The 22,794-nt window shown below is 37.0% G+C and overlaps 1 protein-coding gene across 1 annotated transcript in view; it reads left to right on the forward strand.

Annotated features, from left to right (window-relative positions):
• CFAP54 (cilia and flagella associated protein 54) overlaps window positions 1-22,794 on the forward strand; it is a 287,452-nt gene that overhangs the window by 94,387 nt on the left and 170,271 nt on the right. Inside the window, exons 25-30 of the mRNA XM_039236623.1 lie at window positions 1,973-2,128; window positions 7,465-7,587; window positions 17,133-17,261; window positions 18,940-19,054; window positions 20,768-20,857; window positions 21,385-21,511. Coding sequence (XP_039092554.1) covers window positions 1,973-2,128; window positions 7,465-7,587; window positions 17,133-17,261; window positions 18,940-19,054; window positions 20,768-20,857; window positions 21,385-21,511 — 740 coding nt within the window. The remainder of the gene's footprint in view (window positions 1-1,972; window positions 2,129-7,464; window positions 7,588-17,132; window positions 17,262-18,939; window positions 19,055-20,767; window positions 20,858-21,384; window positions 21,512-22,794) is intronic.

Here is a 22,794-nt window from a genome sequence, read left to right on the forward strand (position 1 = left end):
TGATGTTTCAAGTTCATGTTCTTTTGGGATTGTATATCCTGATTTGTGGAGGTCATTTTATGATTGTACAGGTTTATTTGATATTCCATGTAAGTTGCATAGGCCCAAATTCATATATAGTTTTCTTCTTTTCAATTTATTTTTTGTGTCTACAAAAGTAGTATAAATTTCAAATATTCAAAAAATTATAATGTATAAAGTGAAATCTAATGTAATTTTATTGCTCTTAAAAATACTGAGTTTTTCTCTGTTTTGTTTTATTATACCTGATTTATAAAAATATACATAGGCAAATTATTATAATAATAATTTTTTTTATAAAAATGACTTCACAATCTACTTGCTATTCCATAATTTGCCTATTTAACTTTTAAAATAATTTATCTTGTACATGTTTTCATGCAGGTACATATCAATTTACCAAATTCTTTTTTTTTAAGTTCTTAGCTTATTAATCCTCTTATGAAAAATCTGCACAGTCACCACAGATAAAGTCACTGCAGAACCTTTATTCCTTTTGTTATCTAATCTCCAGCTCGCCTGTTGCTCGCACCACCATTGGCTTCTGCAGTCCCCTGACTTCTTCATTCTGTTCTCCTGTTCCTTTCCCTGTTTTCTGGAGGCCTTTTTCTTCTCACACGGGCCATGTCTTACAAGTCTACGTTTGGGTTCATTTTTCTGTGCATCATCCAAGGAACCAACCATAAATCACGCCAAAGCCAGTTGTCTTGCCACCACCAAAATGGGTTCTGAATCCAATACAAAGATGGCATCTCGTGTGGTCCATTTTGGCTCATTTTTCCCGAATTTCTATCTCAGATACTGTTGCCTTTACAGGGTGAAGAACATCAATGACCTTTTGTTTCCATACCAAGTTCTTTTTAATTTTAATATTGCATTCCTGTACAGAGGCAAGATGTAACCCATCTCCTGCTGATGGATTCTCAGGGTTACTATGAACATTGCTATGTGTACCTCTCCAACCTTACAATGCTCTTGCTTTTAGTAACAATCCTTCACTATTTTTTTCCATTCTAGATTGAGAGTCACTCTTTGTCCCTCTCCCTCTTTCCTTCTTTCCCCATGTGTTTGTTTTTCACAGTTGCTTTTTCCTACCCTTCCACTTATTAATTAATTAATCAACCAATAAATTGTTACATGAGACTATGCCAGTGTCTATGGATACAAAAATGAAAAAAACATGACTCTCTTGTCCAGGGCAAGTTCACAGTCTTACAGAGCCCAAGCACTCACAGCCATCATCCTGTTCTTTATGTGTTGCCCTTAGTTTCTTCTCTCAACATACAATCTGAAAATGAAGGCAGCCTTTAAGTACTTCAATGAATTCCAGAATGCTAGACTACCATTTTAGTAATAATTTGCTCTATGAAATCTTCCTCCAGGAAAGGGAAAGAAAGAGTAAGATAGGATTCTTATTATTTTTAAGAATCACAAAAGCCTAGCTTTCTATTTTACTACTGTTTTTACTTAAATAGCAGAAGTATAATAGAAGATTAGTTTGGTCTACTGAAAATTTATCATTTTTTTCCCCACAAATCCAGAAAGAAAATGGGACTGTTAATCAAGTGAGGGACAGTATTATAGAGACATAACATTTTAATTATTATTTGTTATAATTTATGTTTTGAAAAAGCTAGATTTTTTCTAACATTAAAATATAGCCACATTTTTATTTTACCAATTAAAAAAGATCAGTTTCTTTTTCATTACTAGTGGCATTTCTGTTGTTTTACAAAATATTCTAAAGTTTAATTCTAAGTATTATCCATACTTAGCATTATTGGGAAATTAGAGTCATTCTTGCGTTTAGATTTTCTTCATATCAGCATTTCAACATACCAAGGTGTTGTTAAGCCAGAAGGATCACATTTCCTACCCTTTCTTCTCCTTAGAGGCACATTAGTTAAGCACTTGATGTTCCCTTTGGGTAACAATACCTGTTTCTTTACAGATTGCTAGATTAATTGAATGTGAGAGAATATTAGTGGCATTGGAACTTAGCAACTACCTAAATGATTCCAGTTATGCCCTTCAAGCTGTGACCCAGTGTTATGGCCTCCTTGCTCCTATAATCTACCACAATATTGTTTTGGTACCTGTTGTACAGGTAAGCATATTCCACTCCCTCAGCCCCCACCAATAAGGATATTTTTACAAAGGCAATTCAATAATGAATTTTGGAAAAGGAAAAACAATGTATCTCTCATAACATACAAATAGGTCAAAGACAAGTGTTATGAAATTTCATGAGTTAACTGAAAAACATTTTAATAATTTAAATTATGTCTAGGCAAACAGACATAAATAAAACATAAATAAGGACTCAAATGTGTTTCTCTGAAAACATTAAACCCCATTGCTGTCCATGTTTAAACATTGGCAATCTGTTTTTCTAGATTTTTTAAGCCATTTCAATTTGTATGCTTTTGTAATGTTAGAAGCAGCAATACTTATTCAAAAACATATTTTTAAAGTCATCATTTGGGGAAAAAATTGGTGAATGTCCCAGGAAAAAATACTGGGTGTCTTGGTGATGGAGGAGCTGGAATTTATGGAAAAAAGGTAAGTGAGAGCTGGCTAAAGGAGTTATATTAGTTGTTTATGCTTCCTAACAAATCACCATAGTCAATCTCATAGTTTCTGTGGGACAGGAGGCTGGAAATGGGTTGGCTGGGTCTTCTGCTCAGGGTCTCTTCAGGTTGAAATCAATGTGTTGGCCAGAGCTCTGATCTCTCCTGAGGTTCTGGAGCCTTTTCCAAGCTCACTGGTTATTGAGAGAATTTATTTCCTTGTGCTGTGTGATAGAAGGTCCTTACTCCTAAGAGCTCATGGCCAGTTTCCTGCCACATGGTCTTCTCCATAACATGGCAGTCTGTTTCCCCAAGACCATCAGGAGAGTTCCTCTAATATGCATGAAGTCTTATATAACATAATGTAGTCATGAGAGAGAAGATCTTATCACATTCACAGGTCCTACCCACATGTTAGAAGGGATTATGACAGGGCTTGTACTCCAGGGGAAGGAATCTTGTGGACTGTTTTAGAATTCTGCCTACCACAGGGAAGTAATGAGAGAGGTAAGATTTTAGTGCTGATACTTAATAGAAAGTTTTCATCATCATCATTGTTGCCATCATTATCATCTCATCAACTCAGATTTTGAGGACCAAGAAGATGTGAGTGATCTCATGCAAAGCATAACACTTTTTAATTCACCATTGAGAAAATTAGTCAGAGGGCTTAACAAATAATTAACAAATAATTTAACAAATATTTTCCTTGGAGTGGCTATACTGGAGCATAGATATGCCTCCTCTCACATCCCTTAAGCTCAGCTGCTTAAGAGATCTGCCTCTAAAATCCAAAATCTAAACTCATAGTTGTCAGCCTTCTACATCATTTGTAGATGGAATGTAAGGCAGTATTCTCAAGTGTGGAATATGCTTTCTCCAGAACCCAAAGATATTATTCTTTCTTCTTAGAAGTGAGAGATGCCAGATGTCAGACCTACTCTGGGTTGAGGGGTAGGGGTGTTTCAGCACATCCCAGATATTTTATTAATGTGGCAGGTTCCTGAATCTTTACCAGGTTTATTCCTGCCCTCTGGAAGGCATGTATCTTATCAGGGTCTTTAATATATTTGTCATTTCTTGCTTTTTATTCCAATTAACATGTTTGTTTGTTTGTTTTTTGTAAACATGTTGTTGATGTACTGGTCCAGTGTTTTGTTTTGAGAAATGTCCAGAGAGTTCAGGTCCTTTCATAAAAGATGTGAGAGGGTGCAAGAGTTACTATTGCCCTGGGGCAAGATGTTAAACAAATACTATTGTATTCCCAGTATGAATGGGAACTTCTTCAGGTACTTCTTCCCCATAGGATAGAAAAGATTAGCCATAACAATGCATAGCATTTATTGTCTTCTAGCAAGGATACCACAATGGGACAAGCTACTGCAACTGGTGCTCAATTGGTTGAGTTCAAGTTAATCCACTGTCATCCTCTGGCATCCCACTGATTAAGAATGCCTTTAGAGGGGCGCCTGGGTGGCTTAGTCGGTTAAGCGTCCGACTTCGGCTCAGGTCATGATCTCACGGTTCGTGGGTTCGAGCCCCGCGTCAGGCTCTGTGCTGACTGCCAGCTCAGAGCCTGGAGCCTGTTTCAGTCTGTGACTCCCTCTCTCTCTGACCCTCCCCTGCTCACGCTGTCTCTCTCTCTCTTTCTCCTAGAAATAAATAAAACATTAAAAAAAATTAAAAAAAAAAAAAAGAATGCCTTTAGCTATAGCTCAGAGAATAGGTTATAGCTCTGCGGAAAACCCTCAAGAAAGGAGTTTCTAATTAAATTGTATTGTTTAGAATAGGAAAGTGAAACAGAAAGGAGGTTCCAGAAATAGGCCTCAGTATGTATGAGAATATAATATATGGCAGAATTAGCATTCCAATTCAGTGGGAAGAGAGTGGATATTTTAAGTCAATGGTGACAAATCATTATTCATCTGATATGAATGGATATTCATCTGAAAGAAAATAGAGTGTGACACCTATATTGTACCATATATAAAAAAGTCCAGATGTACTAAAGATTTAAATGTAAAATAAAGCAAAAAATTGGAAGAAAAAAATCCTAGGAGATTACATATGTAATCCCAGGGTTGTGGAAACCCTTTCTAACCAAGACAAAACTCTTAGAAATAACAAGAAAGATAAGAAAATCCAGTGGCTAAGAAACATGAAAAGATGCTCAAACTCTGAATATCCTTAGAAATGTACATTAAATGGTTAATGTAATATTGTTGACAAAATTGCAAAGATCTGTAACTCCTCTTCTTGGTCAGGATGTGTGGCAAAAGCACTCTCATTCATCGATGGGGGAAATGTGAATTGTTGTAGACTTTGATTTTGGTAAACCAATCTTAATTTTAATTAAACTAAATTAATTTAAATAAAATTAAAAATAAATACACTTGACACAGCAGTCCCTTTATTAGTAATTTATCCCATAGAATAAAATCACTAGTTAGTAAGATGATACTCCTTGTTCCACCCCTTAGTTCCCAGGTGCACGTGTTCCACCTACTGGGGTCATAGTACCACAAAACTGTCATTGATTTAGAGTGTATCCTTTGCCCTAGAAGATGGTGCTTCAGACTCACTAGGTACTATCTTAAGGCTGGTGTCTCAGTTGCCACTCATATTGGCAAGTGAGCATGTACAAGGATGTTCATTGTGGCCTTTTTGGTGATGGTTAAAAAGCTGGAGACAGGGGCACCTGGGTGGCTCAGTCAGTTAAGCATCCAACTTTGGCTCGGGTCATGATCTCACAGTTCATGGGTTCGAGCTCCACGTCGGTCTCTGTGCTGACAGCTCAGAGCCTGGAGCCTTCTTTGGATTCTGTCTCTCTTTCTCTCTCTGCTCCTCACCCATTCACTCTCTCTCGCTCTCTCGCTCTCTCGCTCTCTCGCTCTCACTCTCGCTCTCTCTCTTTCAAAAATTAATTAACATGAATTAATTAATTCATGGAGGAGGGCACTTATGGGGATGAGCACTGGGTGTTGTATGGAAACCAACTTGCCAATAAACTACTTAAAAAAAAATAAATTAACATTAAAAAAAAACAAAAACAACTGAAGACAAAGAGGAAATGTAGTAACTGGAGGATGGCCAGTATACCAGATTGTAAAACATCGATTGTAAAAGTGTGCAACATGGAGATTCTGGAAATGGCTGAATAAATGATGGTTATTCCACACTAAATCGTATTGTGCAGCCGTTGGCAATAATGAATTTGAGCTATCCCCATAGAGAGATTTTTCATAAGACATGGATGAAAGACAAATGCACACTTCAAACAAGTGTTTATAAATCCCATTTTGTAACATAACATTAACCCTCCCTCTATGTATGTCTATGCATTTGTATGTATATATATGATTATAAGAGCCTGAATAAAACTATAAAACTACTAGGTTTCTAACATGATGTGGTGATATGCTACAGTAGGAGGCAGGTGGTGATGGGGAGGAATTAAAGAAACATTAAAAAACACTTATAAGTGTACAGTAACAATACTAATAATATCGTTAGAATGGTGGCTTGAAGCAATTAGTATGCTCACAAAGGACCAATATCCATATGTTAATTTGTCCTTTGATAATCTGGATGATTAATGGATTGATGCATCTCAGCTCTACTTTTCTGACAGTAATGTTGCTCAGAACAGTGCAATAATATTGAAAGCTAAACTTAATTGTCTAGCTCTTGACCAAATTCAGGATCATATAACATTCAGCAAGGAGAGGCGAGGATGTGGAGAAATGGGCACCCTCCTACACTGTTGGTGGGAATGTAAACGGGTACAGCCCCTCTGGAAAACAGTGTGGAGGTTCCTCAAAAAAATAACAATAGAACTCCCATAAGACCCAGCAATAGCACTGCTAGAAATTTACCCAAGGGATACAGAAATGCTGAGGCATAGGAGCACATGTACTCCAATGTTCATAGCAGCACTCTCCACAATAGCTAAAACATGGAAAGAGCCTAAGTGTCCATCAACAGATGAATGGATCAAGAAGATGTGGTTTATCTATACCATGGAATACTACATGGCAATGAGAAACAATGAAATGTGGCCATGTGTAGCAACATGGATGGACCTTGAGGGTGTTATGCTGAGCGAAATAAGTCAGGCAGAGAAGGACAAATATCATATGTTTGCACGTATAGGAGGATTAGGAGGAACTTGACGTTGGACCATGGGGGAGAAGAAGGGGGGAAATGGTGGGGCAAAGGGAGAGAGGCAAACCATGAGAGACTCTTGAATGCTGACAAAAACTGAGGACTGATGGATGTGGGGGGAAGGGGGGATGGGCATGGAGGAGGACACTTGTGGGGATGAGCACTGAGTGTTATGTGGAAACTAATTTGACAATAAACTATTTGTAAAAAAAAAAAAAAAACATTCAGCAAGGAGACTAGGAAGTAAATACTGATATTAATAGATTTCCTGGGATATGAATGCTTGGTTTTAATTTTAAAAGAAACTATTATTTCAAGTACCTGGTATCACTTTATATTTAATATGGTACCTCCTTCTCCATATGTTTTTTTAGGGTTTTCCTAAGTGTGGGTGTGCTTTTAGTGTCTTGTACATGTAATATTCTGCCTATAATTTTTATGGCACTTGTCAAAATGTGCTTTGTTTTGTAATCTTTGTATACTTATTTTATCCTCCATACTGGTTTTCAAGTTACTTTAGATGAGGGACTAATCTGAAATTGAATATATGAACTTTATCTCAGAGAACATTCTTTTATACATGATAAGCAATTTATTGATAATTATTGAAAATAAATTTGATGGCTTAAACTCTTGCATGATTTGAATAGAACACTTTGTAATGGGTGAAGATATTTTTCAACAGAAACTCTGTGCTTCTGTTTTTTAGATCTTGATAAAGTGTGTAGTGGTTTTGCAAGGACTACCAACCATCGTCCCCTCGAAGAAACATTTTGCAAATTTTGAAAGTGTACAGCACATGGTAGCTTGTTGTATCTTCTACATAACAAAGGTATTTGTCTCATGCTTTGCTTCATATCATAAAATTTAGGAATAGTAATGATTTAGAAAGTTAAGTTACTTTTAATTAACTTTTTTTTTTTAATGTTTTATTTACTTCTGAGAGAGAGACAGCGTGAGCAGGGGAGGGTCAGAGAGAGAGGGAGACACAGAATCTGAAGCAGGCTCCAGGCTCTGAGCTAGCTGTCAGCACAGAGCCCGATGCGGGGCTCGAACCCACGAACCGTGAGATCATGACCTGAGCCGAAGTCAGACCCCTAACCAACTGAGCCACCCAGGCGCCCCACTTTTAATTAACTTTTAAAAGTACTTTAAAAAATAGTACAAAGCACTTAGATCAAAAGTTGCCCGAGTGGGTCAGTTGGTAAAGCCTGGAGGGTGTATCTTAGGCTAGGGCAAAGGGTGGAAAAGAGTACATTTTATGGGACCTCATTCACTTTGGAAACCAGAAAGAGCTAAGAGATCAGAGGCCAAGAGGTAGGCTTATTTATCTTCGTTGCTTGGCTCAGAGGTCAGCATTATGTGTTTCTTCAAAGGCTTTAGTTGACTGAGTCCAGTGAAATTCCTCAAAGTAGGGCCATATCTCTGCTTGCATGTTTTATATGGTTTTCAGAGGATTTTTGTGATTTGGTCAGGGATCTGGAAGAATACTGCATTGGTGGGCTGATCTGATCCATCACTTTATTGGGATTTCAGTTTGCTTCAGTGAAGGTCTTGAAACAGAGAGACCTTTCTCTTCTACCTTAGCAAAAGAAGTAATGATTTTTTTGGCTGTTTATGGTCTGATCTCAGGGGCAGAAAGTCATATTCTTTCCATCACCCACTGGTTTACCACTGCTGGAGACACATCTTTAATCTTGTCTGTGTAGATACTGAGGGAGGATAGTCATTAGCAGGAAGAGAGAAATAATAACTCACTTAAGAGGACTCAGAACTCCAAGGGGCAGACCAAACACCAGATTAACTGTGGTTTCACTCTTACTATGTTCGAAAAGACCAGAGATAAATTGAAAAAAAAAAAGAAAAAGAAAAAAAGAAAATTTTCAAGATGGTGAAAAGCAATTAAATGGTCAAAACAAAACAAACAAACAAAAAAAGCAACAAAAGGTCTTTTGTAACTGAACAAAAAAATGTTTGTTTAAAAAATTGAACAGATGAAAATGGTATTTGGTTAATGGTATTTCTTGAGTCAAATCCGAAAGGTCAAGAAATACCTGACCACGTAGAATGGAATTACTTCGAGATAAATTCATAAGGCAGATCCAGAAGTCCTAACATGAAATAAAAGGAGTTCTGGGGGCGCCTGGGTGGCTCAGTGGGTTAAAGGTCCAACTTTGGCTCAGGTCATGATCTTACAGTTTGTGAGTTCGAGCCCCGCGTCAGCCTCTGCACTGATAGCTCAGAGCCTGAAACCTACTTCGGATTCTATGTCTCCCTCTTTCTCTGTCCCTCCTTCACTTGTGCTCTTTTTCCCTCTCTCTCAGACAATGAATGAATGTTAAAAAAATTTTTTTTAAAAAGGAGTTCTGGAGGTAGAATATTAAAAAATAGAGAATAGCCTTGCTCAGTCCCAGGCAGGATTAATGTAAGAGGATATGTGTTGACACTTGGTGCAGAGATTCTTGAAGTCCAGGGATAAAGAAAAATCATAGTTTTGAGACCCAAAGATCAGGTTATTTGCAATGGAATGAGAATCCATTAGTTTCAAACTTTTTATCAGCAACAGTAGAAGCTAAAATATTGGAGCAACATTTGTAGAATCCTGAAGGGAGAAGACCAAGGTCCAAAAACTGATAGCCAGCAAAGATAGCATTCATTTGTATGGGCAAATAAACATTTTCAGAAGTGCAGGCGTTTAAAAAGTATTCTGCCCATGTACTTATCTGAGGAGAACACTTGAGGAGATGCTCTATCAAATGACAATTGGTTCAGAAGAGAAATCCCAAGACAGGGAAAGACAAAAAGGAAAGGAATAATGGGAGCAATGAATTTGCAATATATATTATTAAAATTAAATAGGTAATAATGATGTGATGAGGATTTTGTAATATAAATGCTAAGTAGGGATTCTTGAAACAGAAACATTATCTTTGAAAGAAAAAACTTATTGGTAACCTAGAACTTAAATTTTATCTTGTTTGGGGTCAAGGGAGAGGAGAGCAAGGTGCATGGTTGTATGTCTTACAAAAAATACATGTAGTATATACATATACTATAAAATCATTAGTTTCTCTTGATAGAATATGTGTTTTTAAAGATGACTCAGGAGGGGCGCCTGGGTGCTTCAGTGGGTTAGTCGTCTGACTCTTGATTTCAGCTCAGGTCATGATCTCATGGTCATGACTTTGAGCCCTGCCTGGGGCTCTGCACTTGGCATGTAGCCTGCTTAAGATTTTTTCTCTCTCTCTCTGCCCCTCTCCTCCCCTCACTCCCTTCCTCTTTCTCTCTCATAAATAAGTAAATGGATTAAATAAATAGATAGATAGGTAGATAGATAGGTGTCTCAGGAAGATGTAGCCATGTGCAAAACTATAAAGCACAGTAAGACTTGTAAGTTGACAGGAAGGAAAAATGAACAGAAGAATAACAGGAAGGAAAAGGCTAATTCAGCAAACCCAAAAAGGAAGAAGAGATAGTATTTAAGATAGAAGGAATACAATCAAGTATATTAATGACTTCACTAAGTATAAAGGAACTCAGAAGACAGAAATGGCCAGATGAGCTAAAAAGTCAGATCCAAATGTTTATAATTATAAGAAACTCTCATAAAACAATGTGACAAACACTGGTTGAAAAATAGATGGATAGACAGAGTTAAATGCAAACACAGATAAAGGAGGAGTAGCCATTATTATATCTGAAAAAGCAGAAGTCAGGGCCCCAAACATTAATCAGGACAAAGAGAGGCATTATATAATTTTCTTCAATGTCTGTTCTGTCTGATTACCCTTCTCTGCTCCTGGAAGGCATCTGATCACTTTCTGTCTTAGGACACTGTCATTGTCAAGTATTAAAGATCAAGTATGAATTAAAACAAAACTTGCATTTTTTTTTACAACAGCAAATTAAAGAAGAAAAACAATTAGATTATGTGAAAAAATGCTACAAAGGCATTTGATAACACTTAGCAACCTTTCCTAAAAAAAATTATACATAAGTTAGGCATAGATGGAATCTATCGAACAATGATAAAGACATTCACCAAAATTTTATAGCAAGTACACTAAATGGTGATTTTCTGAAACTGTTTCCTTAAAAATCAGGTATAGAAGATGCTGACCCTTAATAGTGTGATTCATTATTGGTAGAGATTCTGTCTTATACAATAGATAAGGATATGAAATAATTTTATAATATTAAAAAACTGGGGTGCCTGGGTGGTTCAGTTGGTTAAGCGTCTGACTTTAGCTCAGTTCATGATCTCACTGTTCACAAGTTCGAGTCCCACATCGGGCTCTGTGCTGACAACTCAGAGCCTGGAGCCTGTTTCAGATTCTGTGTCTTCCTCTCTGTCTCTGCCTCTCCCCCACTCATGCTATCTCTCTCTCTCTCTCCCAAATAAATAAACATTAGAAAAAATTAAAAAGTGTAAATTAATCTCTAATTGTTCAGGTTTCAAAACTCGTGAGAATCTGGTAAAAAATTATTACAATTAAAAAAGAATTTATAAAATAATTGTATGTGAACTGCTTACAAACTTATTTTTTAATACTAGCAGTAGCCAGTTAGAAATGGAGAAAGGAAAATATACCACTTATAATATATAATATTTTAAGACAGGTAACCATATGATTTCACTCATATGTGGAATTTAAGAAACAAAACAGATGAACATAGTGGGGAGAAAAAGAAGGGCAAACCAAGAAACACAGTCTTAACTATAGAGAACAAACTGAGGGTTGATGGAGGGGAGGTGGGCTGGGCTGGGTTAAATAGGTGAAGAGGATTCAGGGGAGCACTTGTTGTGATGAACACCAGGTCTTGTATTAAGTGATGAATCAGTAAATTGTACCCCTGAAACTCATATTACACTGTATGTTAACTAACTGGAATTTAAATAAAAACTTGGAGGAAAAAAATACAGTATTTTAAACCCAACGAAGTGCTAAAAGACCCAAATAAAAGAACTGTGAAATCTTACTTAAGAACACAAAATAAAATTTGAACATATGGCAGGCCATTCGAGGTCCCTGAATATGAAGACTTACTGTCATAGAAATATAAATCCTTCCTAAAATAATATTTAAATGTAATATAGTTCTAATCGGAATCCCAAGGGGGTTTCTCTGAAACTGATTAGAATAATTTAAAAGTTCTCAGTACATACTAAGATTTATTATAAGGCCACTTCAATAAAAAATGGTGTTAACAAAGTAATAGGCAAATAGTTCAGAAGAATAGACGGGTCCAGGAGTAGCCATTCCCAGGTCTAGAGAAGAACGTAATATATGACAAAGGTGGCATTTGGACTCATTGGGAAAATTATAATTTATTAAAATATTTTATTTAATAAAAGGTGTTGATATTATAACTGACTGTTCATCTGAAAATAAACAAAGCCAGAGATCTACCTCCTACTGTAAACAAAATAAAGTCCAGATGGATATTTGTATAGCTTTGAAGTCAGAAGAGACCTTTTTCAATAAGGCATATAATTTAAAAGGTACACAGAAAAAGATAGGTAAACAGATTACATGATAATTAAAAGAATCTTTTGTTGCAAGACACTATTAACAAGGCTTAAAGGCAAATCTTAAAAAAATATTTGACAGATACAGGATTATTAAAATTGCCTCATGAGGTAATCAATGGGAAAATATGAAATAATTTTAAAGTTTGGGAAAGAAGAATCAGATTTATTTTTAATTATGAAGGATATGTTTCAGTCACCTTGAAAAGTGAAGTAGTGAACAGGTACCAGATGATGAATGGGCATCTAATGAGGTCAGAGAAGAGCCATTCAAGGTTTTATTTTTAAATTTTTTAAATATTTATTTTTGAGAGAGAGAGAGAAACAGAGAACGGGCAGGGGAAAGTCAGGGAGAGAGGGAGACAGAATCTGAAGCAGGCTCCAGGCTCTGAGCTGTCAGCACAGAGCCCAACATGGGGCTCGAACTCACAAACTGTGAGATCATGACCTGAGCCAAAGTTGGATGCCTAACTGACTGAGCCACCCAGGCAGCCATCAGGGTTTTAAACCTAGAAATGACAGAATGAAATTTGCAATTTAGGAAAAAGAAATTATCCTGGTGCAGCAACAGCTAATAGAGGGGGATAAGACTTGAAGCATGGAAGGAGTTAGAAGGTGAGAGATGATAAACTGAACAATGGCAGTCTCCCCTTATCCGCAGTTTTGCTTTCCACGGTTTCACTTACCTGTGGGCAACTGCGTTCAGGAAGCAGATGGGCCTCTGTCTAATGAGTTGTCAGGAGGTCAGTGGTAGCCTAATGCTGTGTCATGGTGCCTACATCATTCACCTCACTTTCACTCATCACATAGGCATTTTATCATCTCCTATCATCACAAGGGGAAGGGTGGGCATAGTACAAGATATCTTTTTTTTTTTATAGTACAAGATATCTTAAGAGAGATTCTGTTCACATAGCTTTTATTACAGTATACTGTTATAATTGTTCTATTTTATTTTTAGTTATAGTTGTTAACCCCTTACTGTGCCTGAGAAATTAAACTTTATCATAGGCACACATGTATTAAAAAAAAAAACAAACCCATGTATATCAAGATTGGTTCTATCTGCAGCTTCAGGCATCCACTAGGGTCTTGGAACATATTCCCTGTGGATAAAGGGGAGGCTTCTATAGTGTGAAATAGTGGGAGTTAGAATTGAAAGGATTTAAGTTATTTATGAGATAGAGTCGACAACCTGTAAAACTACCGAGTACGTGGGGATAAAGGAGAGACAGGGAAGAGTCAACAACTGGACTTAGCAGTTGGGTGAATACAAGGCTATTTGTTGGACTCTGGATAGGGAGTAATTTTGTGCGGAAAAAGGAGAAAAGATAATGAGTTTTGAATATATTGACTTTTGGGGCTAAAAGGATATCCAAAGAGCTGTATATTATATAATTGGAACTACAGGCTTGGTGTTCAAGAGAGTCCAAATATGTATAAAGACAAAGCCATCATTAATATGTTGACTCAAATGAACAATATAAAGAAATAGTATCATTTGGGGACGGTGTGTAGAGTGAGTAGGGAAGAGAATTATTTAAGAGTGCACTTTTAGAGTGCACTTAATCCAAGGGGCCTGTCCTCCTTCCATTAGCCAAGAGGAAGAAGAGGAGAGTTGATTGAGACAAAAGCTGTTTTGTCATTCCTAACCTCAACCTTGAGAATCTTTCTGTCTGCCATTATCATGTGGCATAACCGGTGAGAAAGCAGGAGTCCCACATAATCCAAAGTACACCCTTCTGTTTCTTTTTTTAAAATTTTTTAAAAATGTTTTTATTTATTTCTGAGAGAGAGAGAGAGAGAGACAGTGTGAGTAGGGGAGGGTCAGAGAGAGAGGGAGACACAGAATCTGAAACAGGCTCCAGGCTCTAAGCTAGCTGTCAGCACAGAGCCCTATGCAGGGCTCGAACTCATGAACTGTGAGATCACGACCTGAGCCAAAGTCAGACACTTAACCCACTGAGCTACCCAGGTGCCCCTCTGTTTTGAATGTTACAATTATATGCACATTATGGTGGGCTAAGAGTATTATCTTCCAAGGTGACTTTTCTTTAGAATATCTTCTCTGCTTGGCCTTTCCCCTCCCAGATTTGCCCATCAGTAAGTATTTCCAGGAGAGGGATGTCTTTTTCAAATAAGAGAAGGCCAGGTTATACTCTCTTTCTAGGGTACTGGACAGCTACTCACTTTGCATTTAAATAACTAATAGCTACTGCAGTGTTTCTTCCAGAACAAAGAAACTCTATTCCAAAGCAGTTTATTGCTCGCAAGTTGCCAATAGCAACTGCTCCTGCTAAAAACCAACCAACCAGGGGTGCCTGGGTAGCTCAATCAGTTAGGCATCCAATGCTTGATTTTGGCTCATGTCATGATCTCATGGCCCTGAATTGGGCTCCATCCTGGGCTTGGAGCCTGCTTAAGATTCTCTCTCTCAAAACAAAACAAAACAAAACAAAACAAAACAAAACAAAACAAAACAAAAACCCAACCAACCAACCAACCAACCAACCAACCAAAAAACCAATTCTGCTTATCCAGGTATTCCACATTTGACCATTAAAGGAGAGGAGCCAGGAGAGGGAACAGATGAGGATATAGGACCAAGATCTCCAAGAAGGCAGGGGGTAGTGAGACCCTAGCAGAGGTAGGAGGGATTGGTCTGGACAGGAGATTGACCTGTCTCCTCTAACAGGAGGGTAGGATGGCTGGAGTTACAGGTGACTCTATGTATGTTTCTAGACAGGAGATAAGCTAGTTTCCCTGCATTTCCTCTGTGAAAAGGAAGCAAGGTCATTTGCTGAGAGTAAGGTGGGTTTCAGAGATTGAGAAAAATGGGAGGTTTTGCAGCATTTCCTGTGGATGATGGGAGAGAGTACTGACCTAGAAAAAAGGACCAACATTTGGGGCCTACTGCATGTTGAAGTCCTTAAATTCACATGTCACCTCTCTCAGCCTTGTAGGATTTTTGTCCTATAGCACATAGCAGGTTGGGGCTGGTCCTGCATTTCCTTACTTGCAGTCTGCGACTTGCCTACCTTTTCCCCCCAACTTGAAGAATCATATTGAGATCCAAGTGATATTATTGTAGAAATGACCCTGAATGTATTCTGGACATCTGTAAAAAGTAAAATGTACATTAATGTGAGGATTTTGATATCAGAGCTAGTTCTGTCCCAAATTGATATGCTGAGAATTGTCCTTTTGGAAGCTTACTCCAGCCTGACTATAGCTTCAGAACCCTGGCATAGCCTCAAGTCTCAGATTTCAGGTGTTCATTTTTTATAAACACATTTTTTGGTATGGATTTTCTGTTATGACATGGAAAGTCCAATTAGTCTAACGACTCTGTTTCCTTTCTCTGTTCTGCTTAAAACACTGGTAATCTTTTCAGATGGCTCAATCTTTCTTCTTTAAGCAGCAGTATTTTTTCTAAAAGTTGCCAGAATTCCAAATGAAGTGCCACTTCCTGAGACATGTCATCTTAAATGTTTCATTATTTTTTCATTGTTTAAAAATTATTATGCTAAACATCTGGCATAGTCTTTTTATTTCTGTTCACCATTTGGTGTGTTAAGTAGAATTGGCTCTCTATATTCCTTTTGATTGGAAAAATTCTTTATCATTTATCATTTTGTACTGTCATATTAAAATAAGGGGAAAAGATTACACAGTTCTCTCTAGTTCTAAGCCTCCAAGTATGTCAGAAAGCTGAAATGAGAGCAAACATTAGCTCCTTTCTGCTTTCTAATACAACATACTCCCTTTCATATTGATTTTATAACGACATTGGACTGTTTTGCCTGGCATTTAAAGCCCTGATTGACCTAACTCCAACTACCTTTTCAAGATGTATTTCACCGTTTTCCTTCCCACATTCGGTTCCATAGTCAGCATTAGTTTAATGCTATTTCCTGGTCCCATAGAAATATTTTCAGTTCTTATCACTTTGGATCAGGTAGGTATTATCAGATTTATGCAACCACTCAGTATATATCCTTTCCCTGTATGAGAAGTAACAGTTGTTACTTATCTTAAATAAATACTAAATTATTGGGCTTGACATAACATACCTACATCTAACAAATTCCTGCAAGCTTATTTATACTCTTAGAGAATTGCCTTATGAGATTCACCATGAATGTGTCCCCTTCATATGATGCTTCACTACAGCAGAGTATATGCAAATCAGACTACTGGCCAGGGAAACCTTTCTGGAGTTGAGGCTAGAGCCCAGCTTTTCATTACCAGGTGAAGCTATATAAATAAAGCAGGCAAGTTGTTCTGAGAAATTCCTCAGGGGTAGGAAGGAATGAAGGCCTGAAACCACAATGAGGGTCAGAATTTATGTCTAGCTCAGTATTTTGTAAGCTTCAAGTACAAGGAGATGAGTGCTTTATACTAGGTAAGGGCCAGGCTAGAGAAGGCCAAAGGATAGTAATTAGTAATGAATTGTGGATGAGAGCGGCTCCCCTTTTTATGATTGCAGCATGTTTCTCCTCTGATTCATGGAGAATCTGCCCAAAACAGCTTATCTCTAGTCTAGTCCACCACCAGAATGTCTTGTAAATCACTTACATATCTTAAACCACCTACCAACCCAAGATATTATGATGTCAGTAATTATGCCATTTCACACAGAAAGCAACTCAAGGCAGGAGGTCGTGGTTATATGGACTTTTTATAATGATTTTGTTTTAACATGGTTCTTTTAAGTGGAAATATTTTCTTAATAGTTATACCAAAACATATATGGCCATATGTCCTAGAAATATGGGAAATTTGGGACAACATTTGAAAATAGACAAGTGTTTCCAACAAGGAAATTAATAAATATTTTAAATTAGATTCTGCGTTCATGGAAAGAATATGATCTGGCAGTCATGATTATAAATTATGGAAAAAAGATGTTGGACATCACATCAGCGTGCAAATCTCTATTTGGTTTGACTGACCAAGAAGAAACACAAGAGGAGGTAATTGATTTTTGTTTCTCATCTTAAAACATATACTTATTTGAGTCTTTTAAACATAATGTAGTGTTAGCAAATGTGTTAGAAAATTGATCAGTTTTAAATTTGTCATATTTATATAAACAAAAAGTGGTATGTAGCCAAGAGCTTCTTTATTTAAAGGAATCCATGCTGGAATACTAGAGAGCCTCTTTCACCAGTACTGATCACCAGGTGTTGACAGAGCTTCCTACGCCCAGCTGGACATGGAACTATAAGCTCTCTAAAGTCTGTCCCAAACTGAAGATTTTATGATTCTGGGTGGGTCAGTGAATGTACTAAATACCCATCATAGCTTTTTACTTTGTTCACAGAAGATTTTTCCTAAACTCATTGTGTCACCTAAATTGTCTTCTTTACGAGACTACTAATGTCTGAGACTACTTTTTAGTATCTGCCTCCCATTGTATTGCCTTTTCTTAAAAGCATGTGGTTATGTATTTTTATGGATCAAATTTTGAAATGTTGCTTAGTTTCTGAGGAGCACTAGGAATTACTTGAAGCCTAATAATTCAGTGACTGGGGTGGGGAGAGAGACTGTCAACCCTGGACTATGTTTCAGTTAGACTGGCCCCATCTCTATCTCTATTACATGCTGAATTATATGCCAGAGTAAGTGTGTGCTTGCCACAGAAAGTTTCAAAAATCACCACTGTTTTACTGGATGAATTGTTTTTAGCCATAATACTTTTTGGAAGGTGAAGGGTTACTTTGTTTAGAGAGAGTTTTGATTAAGCTGGATGCAATTTGAGGGTTTTTCCATGAACTGTTGTTCACTCTTAGAGTCCATCAGCCGCCAGACCCTTTATGTCACCCAGGCCTTGACTCACAATCCTATTCCTTCACATCATTGCAGGGCAGGACCCCATGCATCTTTCCATGGAGACCCAAGCCCAGCGGAAGGTTGTGATACTTTTTTCTAAGACTGTAGGGACTGAGAAGCTAATACCTAATTTATAAGAGTCAGAAATTGTTATAGCCCTGCAAGGACCCTTTAAGCCTACAGGGGTTTAGGAGGGCTTTTTGTTTGTCTGTTTGTTTGTTTGTTTGTTTGAGAACTGGAGACATTAAGACGTTCAGTTCTCGGGCTCAGACTGTTGAAAACATGGTGAGGAGCCTGAGCACAGATCCACTAATACTTAATCCACTAATTGCAGATCTTGTTGTGTTTCAATGAAAGGCAAAGCAGCAAAGGCAATTAGCTTAGTTGTAAAGAAGATCCTCTGGGAAAAGAGAAAGGAAAAATGAAAAAGGAATACATTTTTGAGGTCAGGTTGGGAATTTTGTTTTGAGGATTTTTTTAGAGCTGTACCCTCAGTTGCTTTCAGAAAAGTTTGTATGGGTTGAAGGGGGTGGTGCTAATGAGGTGGAGGGGTGTTGAAGTAAGTAACTGGAAGGAAGGGAGAAGGGAAGAGAAGAAATATTTTGGTTAATTCCATAAAATACTGAGTACTGTGTTTGTCATTTAGTTGGAATAAAATGACTGTTATTATTAATTATTAATTTATATCACCTACATGTAGATCATAGTTTTATCCACCAAGCATGAAAGTATGAAATCATAGTTTAAAGATTATTTCTTGAAAGTGACAATTGTTGAAACATGTTGAAGAATGTTCTGACACTTAACCAATGTTTTTAGGGTTCTTCTAAGAAGTCTTACAAGTCTAAGAAGCCACAGCAGACATTATTACCTGAAAAATTAAATGAACAGCTGGCCTTGTTGGAGACCTACCTACTCAAACTGACAAAGCAATGTAGTTATTTTTTTTTCTTTCTGTATACTTTTGCCTGTCACTATGTTTTTTTAAAATAAGAAAATATTTTCTTAAAAGGATTAAGATGAGATTAGTATTTGGTAAATCCTTTAAGGTGCTTTTACATTATGTCATTAATCCTAAAAATACTCTGTTAATAACGGATTGCTAACCGCTTTTTTTCCGATGTGGTTCATAAAGATTAAGTGATTTATTTAGGATTACATAGCTGGCTTGTTTTTCAGCCTAAATCTTTTATTCTAAAGAAGGGTTTCTCAGCCTCGACATTCTTGGCAATTTGGGTCAGCTGATTCTTTGCCACGGTATACCCTATGATGATGTGCGGTATCCCTGGCCTCGCTCTACCTCTGGATGCTTGGCACAACATCTTTCCAGCTGTGACAGTCACCTGAGAGGCAAATGTTGCCAAGTGTATTGGGGAGGGGAGCACAAAATTGAGAATCACTACTCTTTCAAAGGCAAAAATGTAACAGAGATAACAGGATAGCATGAGGGGTGTTAATGTGTCAGTGATTTGAACCAGTCTACTCAAGTGAACGTTTTGCCAAATAGTAATTTCATAATGGACCAATGTGCACACAATGATTAGAATTTTGGAGTTTGCAGTTTGGAAATCTGCTTAAGAAATTGATTTAGTTTCTGGTGATATTATCACCTGCTTTTTAGCAAGGACTTCAAACCTTCTGGAAGAACAAGAGAGTACCTTTTCTCTGCACGTTTTCCTCAAGTAGGAGGTTCTACTTTTGGCCCGTTGGCCTTTCTGGAGCTGACTCTACTCGCAGAATCTTGTGTCCCAACCACACCTCTCTTCATGTGCCTCATTACTATCTGGATTCAGAATTCCCTGACCTGAATCACTGTCTTTGTCTCTCTCTCCAAAGTATGTTTGGAGTTGAATTTATGAATTGAACCCAATGCTCTATTATTCACATAACCAGTGAACCTAGCTTTGGGGAAAGCTGTAACTGTCTTGTTATAAAAATATAATTCTTCAAAATATAAAGTGTTATAGAAATGTGGTTATTTTCATTTTATCAGTAAAAATATTTTACTAAGAAACACAATGTAATGTTACTAGCTAAACAACAGATTTTAATAACACAATCATAAAAATACAGTTTTGTACAGTACTTTCTGTGTGCCAGGAACTAAGTGTTTTATACATTGAAACTCATATGGCTCTTATATAACAACCATATGAGGGAGACACTCTTCTGTTCATTTTAAAGATAATGAACCCACGCCACAGAGAAGTTAAGTAACTTCCCAAGGTCTCATAACTAAAAAGTGTCAGTGTTTGAATTTGAACCCAGGCAGCCTTGCTCCAGAGGCTGTGCTATTCATTATTCTATATTTTATGGTCTTATAAGTAATTGTGCAAAAGTGAAGTTAACATAATTGGTATGTTTCTGAGTTTGGGGTTTGCTGATAATATGACAGCTATTGAATATGAGAGACCCAAGCCTTGGAAACTCTTCACCTCTTTGGTGGTGATCTCCTTGGCTTTTAGGGGGAAAAATGAAAGGAAAATAATTGAGATCACTGGATTTTTTAATCCCCCCAAATATAATGATATAGTTGATATTTTGAAGGCACATCATTTAGAATGAATGCTTGAACACTTTTCCAAAGAATTTTCATTTTTGGTTATTCATTAGAGAACCTACAACTTACTAATTTTTTAAACCTTAGATGTTACAACTGAACTCGCAGGAACAGAGGATCCTATATTTCTTTACCCTGTTGTTTTAAACTGGTCGGTCAAAAGTGCTGTGAAAGAAGGTAGGTGACCTAAATGTATATGTGCCGTTCACTCAATTTTCCATTGAAGATCATTTATTCTGTGGATTCTGTTGTCTGAAAGATCTCACCTTTCTAGGTAGAAGGTTCTGGGTTCTTACCTGTTTAGAATAACACAGAATAAATATTGATTTTCAAGTAATATGAGTTAAAATCTGGAAAGACAGAACTTTGATGGTGACTTATTTTGGTAGTGAATGATAGTATGAAGCTTATGAATAATAGGGAATTGAAAAATGTGAGCAATTGTTAAGTCCAGCTATGAATAAATAGCAACATTATTGCTTAGCTCAGAGTGAGAGAGAATAAAAATGAAGATAACTAGTAATTTTGATAATTAGCAGTTTTCCCCCCAAGTTTGTCTGACATTAGAGGCAGCGTTTATGAACTAGTTTTCAACCCTGAGTATTTGGAAAATAAATGAAATATAGACCATAACGGATTATTTGATCTTGGAAAGACAGGAGTTCTTGACACATTTACTGCTATACACTTCTTTGTTTTCACAGTTATGAAATTCAAGCAGAGACCTAGATTCCTAGAATTCTTTACACAAGTTATGCTAAAATGTATAAATGATGAAAAATTTCATCTTATGGTGGAGATAACAAATCCCATATATGACTTCTTAAAAAGGTATTTATAATAAATATTTTATTAATATTTCAAACTTTACAGGATAGGTAACATGGTCCTTTTAAGATATATAAGGTGGATGAAAAAGATGGTGGAGTTTGCATGTAGGGTGGGGTAAAGAGCCACTTAGGAGATAGTAAGGATTTATGTCTGTGTGTGTAAATAAATAAATAACTAAACATTTTCTTCCAACAATGGTCTTTTCCTTCACCATTGTGCATAGATCTATCTCTCATCAATAACATGAGGTCTATTTTAAAAAATGGCAGCAGAAGGGAAACATTCTCATAAAAACATATAGAAAAAAACATTCTTCCTAAAACAGGCACTCCATTTATTAGAACAAAAGCTTGGAATTTATGTGCTTCATATTTTCAAACAATAAAGGAGGAAATTGATTTCATTAAATTTAGTAGGTTCTGGTACTCAGAGAATTAGTCAGAAAGTTCTACTAAATTTTAAAAAATCATAGCTGAAATTAGAAGTTTGGAAGCTGCAAATAACATTCTTAATACCAAAGAGTATCAGAAGACACTTCTGGTGTGCAGTGAAATTTGGAGGGCTGATTGTGGAGGTCCAACCTAAGAATAGTGGATATTCTGTAAGTGGCTCAGAAGCATTGACCAGTGGTATAACAAAGACTCAAGGTTGGAGATTGAGCAGTGTGACTAAGTTCACAATGGTTTCAGTTTTCAAGGCTGAGCAGACATTTTAGAATGCTCTTCTCCAAGTCAGGGAATATAGAGGAGGAACAGTTGCAACACTTTGATTTCTACCTTGATAGTAATACGTGCTTAACATCGTTTTGCACAACGGAGCTTTTCTGCAACAGACAAATGTGCAGCTGTGTTTTCTTCCAATTTTATGGTTTCATGATTTATATTTAATTTTTTAATCCATATGAAATTTATTTTGGTATGGGGATTTAGATTGAACTTTAGGTTCTCCCCCCTCCCAATTTATCAATTGTCCCAGTGACATTTTAGAGAATAATTCAGGGCACCAGTGTGGCTCAGTCAGTTGAGCCTCTGACCCTTGATTTCAGCTCAGGTCATGATCCTAGGATCGTGGTATTGAGCCCCATTGTGGGCAATTTGCTGAGTGTGGAGCCTGCTTAAGATTCTCTATCTCTCAAAGTCGGGATAGAAGGAACCTACTTAAACATCATCAAAGCCATCTATGAGAAGCCTTCAGCTAACATCATCCTCAATGGGGAAAAACTGAAAGCTTTCCCCCTGAGATCAGGAGCACGACAGGGATGTCCACTCTCACCACTGTTGTTT

The sequence above is a fragment of the Hyaena hyaena genome, unplaced genomic scaffold (assembly GCF_003009895.1).
Source record: "Hyaena hyaena isolate Hyena2069 unplaced genomic scaffold, ASM300989v1 scaffold_113, whole genome shotgun sequence".
Classification (NCBI taxonomy): Eukaryota; Metazoa; Chordata; class Mammalia; order Carnivora; family Hyaenidae; genus Hyaena; species Hyaena hyaena.